The 4,239-nt window shown below is 62.3% G+C and overlaps 1 protein-coding gene across 1 annotated transcript; it reads left to right on the top strand.

Moving 5' to 3' along the window:
* Positions 1 to 207: 207 nt before the first annotated feature.
* Positions 208 to 3,320, top strand: EVX2 (even-skipped homeobox 2). Its single transcript, XM_075512399.1, has 3 exons — positions 208 to 631; positions 1,774 to 2,030; positions 2,661 to 3,320. Exons 1-3 carry the CDS (start codon positions 208 to 210, stop codon positions 3,318 to 3,320), a joined length of 1,341 nt encoding a protein of 446 aa, XP_075368514.1.
* The last annotated feature ends 919 nt before the right edge of the window (positions 3,321 to 4,239 follow it).

Here is a 4,239-nt window from a genome sequence, read left to right on the forward strand (position 1 = left end):
GAATGACATTTCGGGCTAGAAAGGATGTATGGGTCATTTTGACCAGTCATTCCCTCGCTTTGGCATCCCACAATTTTTACGCCTCCCTCAAAAAGAGATAATAATATTTAGAGACACTTGCCGGGCTGAATGTGAATTAGCCCCTGCTGCAGCTCATCATTAGTACAGGACCAGCCCTACAACTTTGACATTTTTTATAAAGCTGAGATGATGGAAAGAATAAGAAAAGAGATGATCCTGATGGAGAGAGGGCTGCACAGCCCTACAGCTGGCAAAAGGCTCTCGAATTTGTCAGACTCAGCTGGAAATGCGGTGCTGGAGGCCCTTGAAAATTCTCCGCACAGTGGTCGCCTCAGCCCGAGACTGACTGCCGCCTCCCTGCACAGCGCGATAGGGGACATCTCCGCCAAAGGCAAATTTGAAATCGACACTTTATTCAATCTTCAGCATCCGAGCAGTGAAAGCACCGTCTCCTCCGAAATCCCGCCGTCGGAAAGCAGGAAGAAAATCAGCCTTTATTCCGAAGTTGCTCAAGAGGCAGATATGAACAGTGATGTGGAGGTGGGCTGCTCCGCGCTCCGCTCCCCAGCCAGCCTGACTTCCTCCCAGCTGAAGGAGAACAGTAACAAAGGTAACTCTTCCCTTATCATCTCCAGCTAAGCCCCGCACTTTGCCAACCGCCTTTAAAAACCAAAGCAAACCCACCGCCACCGCCAAAGTTGCTCGCCTCTGCACCGGCGCTCTCTCTTCTGCGAAGACAGAGCTCCAGGCTGTAAAATATTATTGCGATTACTGCGCTATCCCGATAGCCAAGACACACTGCCCGGGCAGCTCCTGTGCGGGTGCGTGCCTCTGTCTGTGTGTGTGTGCGTGCCCAAATCCGTTGGTATGTGGATATATCTCCAGAATATAGGTGGGCACAAATATCCACCCACCTATATTTAGGGCAAGCTTTCTCCTTATTTTTCCTCGCGCTCTTGGGGCTCTCGGCGTCTCTCGAGCTGTATATATGTGTATGTACGTACATAGGTTAAATTAGAGAGCGCGCGAGAGAGAGGAGTGCGAGGAAACTGTCCATATTTGTCTGTGTGTGTCCTTCCCTGTGTATATGCAACGTGCCGTCCTGTGCCCACCGCGGGGTAATTGGGCATTGTTCACTTTCCCCCTGCTCGTAACAGAGGGTTTGAAACAGCTTCGTCTCCTTCCCGCTTTGCGGGGCACGGTGATGGACGGTGGTTGTTATTATGGCTGTAATTGGGGAGGGGGAGCTAGGTGAGCGCTGGATTTCCTCGGGGCCACAGTGCATGCCTTTTTTTTGTCAAATGTGCCAGAGAAAGGAAGGGATCCTCGACGTAACGCCGGAGGAAAAAATTGGCTTTTACGGCTGCTCTTATTTCGTACGTCTCAAACGAAAATAAGAACCGCAGTCGACGGGGAAAAGGCAAGCGCCGCGCCCGGGGCTCCCCGCAGCCCGGTGGAGCCGCGCCGAGCCCCGGCCCGCGCCCCTGCCCGCTCTCCCCGGGGCCGGGCTGCCCTGCAACCGCTAAACCCGCCCCGTTTACCGAGAATAACGCGGTTATGAAGAGACCCAAAAAACCCCAGCCCCCCAACCCCCCCAAAATCCAACTTCATCGACTCTATCGGCAGCAGCGATTTGTAGGGCTGACAGCTGGCCTCAAGGACGGGCGCGCAGGGCCCGGCCCGGCCGGGCGGGCGGCGGGGCTGGGGGGCAGCCCCGCCGCCCGCTCTCACCCCCGTGCGCTCGCCCCGCAGGCTACGCGGAGAGCAGCCCGGCGCCCAGCACCCCCGCCGCCGCCGCCGCCCCCGCCGCCAGCATCGGCAGCCTGCACGGCGGCGGCGCGCTGGGCGGCCCGGCGGCGGGGGCCGACCAGGTGCGGCGGTACCGCACCGCCTTCACCCGCGAGCAGATCGCCCGCCTGGAGAAGGAGTTCTACCGGGAGAACTACGTGTCGCGGCCGCGGCGCTGCGAGCTGGCCGCCGCCCTCAACCTCCCCGAGACCACCATCAAGGTACGCCGCGCCCCGCCGGGCCGCCGCGGCCCCGGCGCAGCCCCGCGGTGCCCGGCTCCCCCGGGCCGGCCGCCGGCCTGGCTCTTCGGTCGAAGGACCCGGCCGGCCCTTCGCCGTGATGGCCCCTTGCGCCCGCCTGCTTCTCCGCGCCGAAAACTTCCATTTGCTTTTTAGAACATTTATTATTATTATTATTATTATTATTATGACTATTATTACGTGTTTTCCTCGTCAGTTTTTATGGCGTTAGCGTATTTCCTAGAGAGGAGAGGGAAGAGAAAATGAACGCAGCCGTGAAACGCGGGGGGACGAGCGCGTCAATACCGTAAAGTCACAGTCCTGCGTGGGGGGGAGGGGACGGCTCGAAGGGAAAACGTGTATTCGGATCGAAGGGGTCCCCCCCGGGCCGAGGGGGGCCGTCCCCACCGCTGCCCTCGGGCGAGGTCACAGGCGGTCGCTCCGGGCGGGAGAGGGGTCGCCTACGAGCGAGGCGGCCGCGGCGTGGGCGCGGGCCGCGCCGCGTTGGCGGTCGGTGGGTGTCGGTGGGTGCCCGGCGGTGCCGGCGGCGGGAGCGGCGGGGCGCGGAGTGGAGCGGAGCTGAGACCGCGCTGTGCTTGTCTCCCCGCGCAGGTGTGGTTCCAGAACCGGCGGATGAAGGACAAGCGACAGCGCCTGGCCATGTCCTGGCCCCACCCGGCCGACCCCAGCTTCTACACGTACATGATGACCCACGCGGCGGCCACGGGCAGCCTGCCCTACCCCTTCCACTCCCACGTCCCGCTCCACTACTACCCGCACGTCGGGGTCACCGCAGCCGCCGCCGCCGCCGCCGCCTCGGGGGCCGCCGCCGCGCCCTTCGCCACCTCCATCCGCCCGCTGGACACCTTCCGCGCCCTCTCGCACCCCTACTCCCGCCCGGAGCTGCTCTGCAGCTTCCGACACCCCGGCCTCTACCAGGCGCCGGCCGCCGCCGCCGCCGGCCTCAACAGCAGCGCGGCCGCCTCGGCGGCGGCGGCGGCGGCTGCGGCGGCGGCGGCGGCGGCGGGCTCGGGGCCGCCGGGGGGCTCGGCGCCCTGCTCCTGCCTCAGCTGCCACAGCAGCCAGACGGCGGCGGCGGCGGCGGCGGCGGCCTCGGCGCTGGGCTCGCGGGGCGCCGCCGCCGCCGACTTCCCCTGCACGGCGGCGGGGCAGCGCTCCGAGAGCGGCTTCCTGCCCTACTCGGCCGCCGTGCTCAGCAAGGCCGCCGTCGCCTCGCCGGACCAGCGGGAGGAGGCGCCGCTCACCAGATAACTACCCCGGCCCGGGCCGGGGGCGGGGGGCGTTTTGTAGGGGGCCGGGGGGGCGGGTCGCGGGGCGCCCCCGGGCTCGGCCGAGAGTTCCGTCTATTTTTCTACTGCTGACCGCCCCGCCGCGCTCCGGGCCCGGCGGGAGGGCGCTCCGCGGCTCTTGCGCCCCCGCGGAGGCGGCCCGCGGTGCGCGCAGCGGGCGCTGCCCGGCGCCGGGCTCCGCGGGGCTGAGCGGCCGGGCCGGCGGGCGCAGGGAGGGGGAGCCGGCGGAAGGGAATGTGTTTCTGGCTTTCTTTTTTAATTATGATTGTTATTATTATTATTTCGGTTTGAGTTCGCCTGTATGGGAAAAGTCTCGCCTATTTCTGTACGGCGAGCGGTGGCTAATGCGGCTGCCGCGGCCGGGCCAGTAACGGGGAGGGAAGCGTGAGACTGACAGGATGGGGAGAGGCGTTTTTGAAGCTCACGCTTTCTGACCACCATAATCCACGCTATCTGGGAAATACTTGAATCTCTCTAGGTGTAGGCTGTCGTCCTGAAGCATTTACCTTCCAGACACTTTTCTAAATTTAGGGTTTTTTCTTAGCGTCTTTCTCTCCTCTCGGTAAAACGGCTCTTGGATTTATTTCTCACGCATTTCGATCGCGCCTTTGCCTCTGAAAAGCCACCACTGGGTAACTGAGACCTGCTATACCAAACCACTGCTACTGGAGGGACTTCCTTGAACTTGAAGAAAGGCACATCAAAAACCACCAGTGTTACTGCCATGTCAATTTTGATGCTAATAATGTGCAGATTATGACGAAAATTGCCAATCATGTTCTCTGATGGACCTCCTTTGAATGTGGAATTGGAAAAAAGTTCCCCGCACAGAGACCTGCTGTCAAGTACTAACAACCCGCTAAGGGAAGTCATTAGAAGAG

The sequence above is a fragment of the Mycteria americana genome, chromosome 9, assembly GCF_035582795.1.
Source record: "Mycteria americana isolate JAX WOST 10 ecotype Jacksonville Zoo and Gardens chromosome 9, USCA_MyAme_1.0, whole genome shotgun sequence".
NCBI classification, from domain to species: Eukaryota; Metazoa; Chordata; class Aves; order Ciconiiformes; family Ciconiidae; genus Mycteria; species Mycteria americana.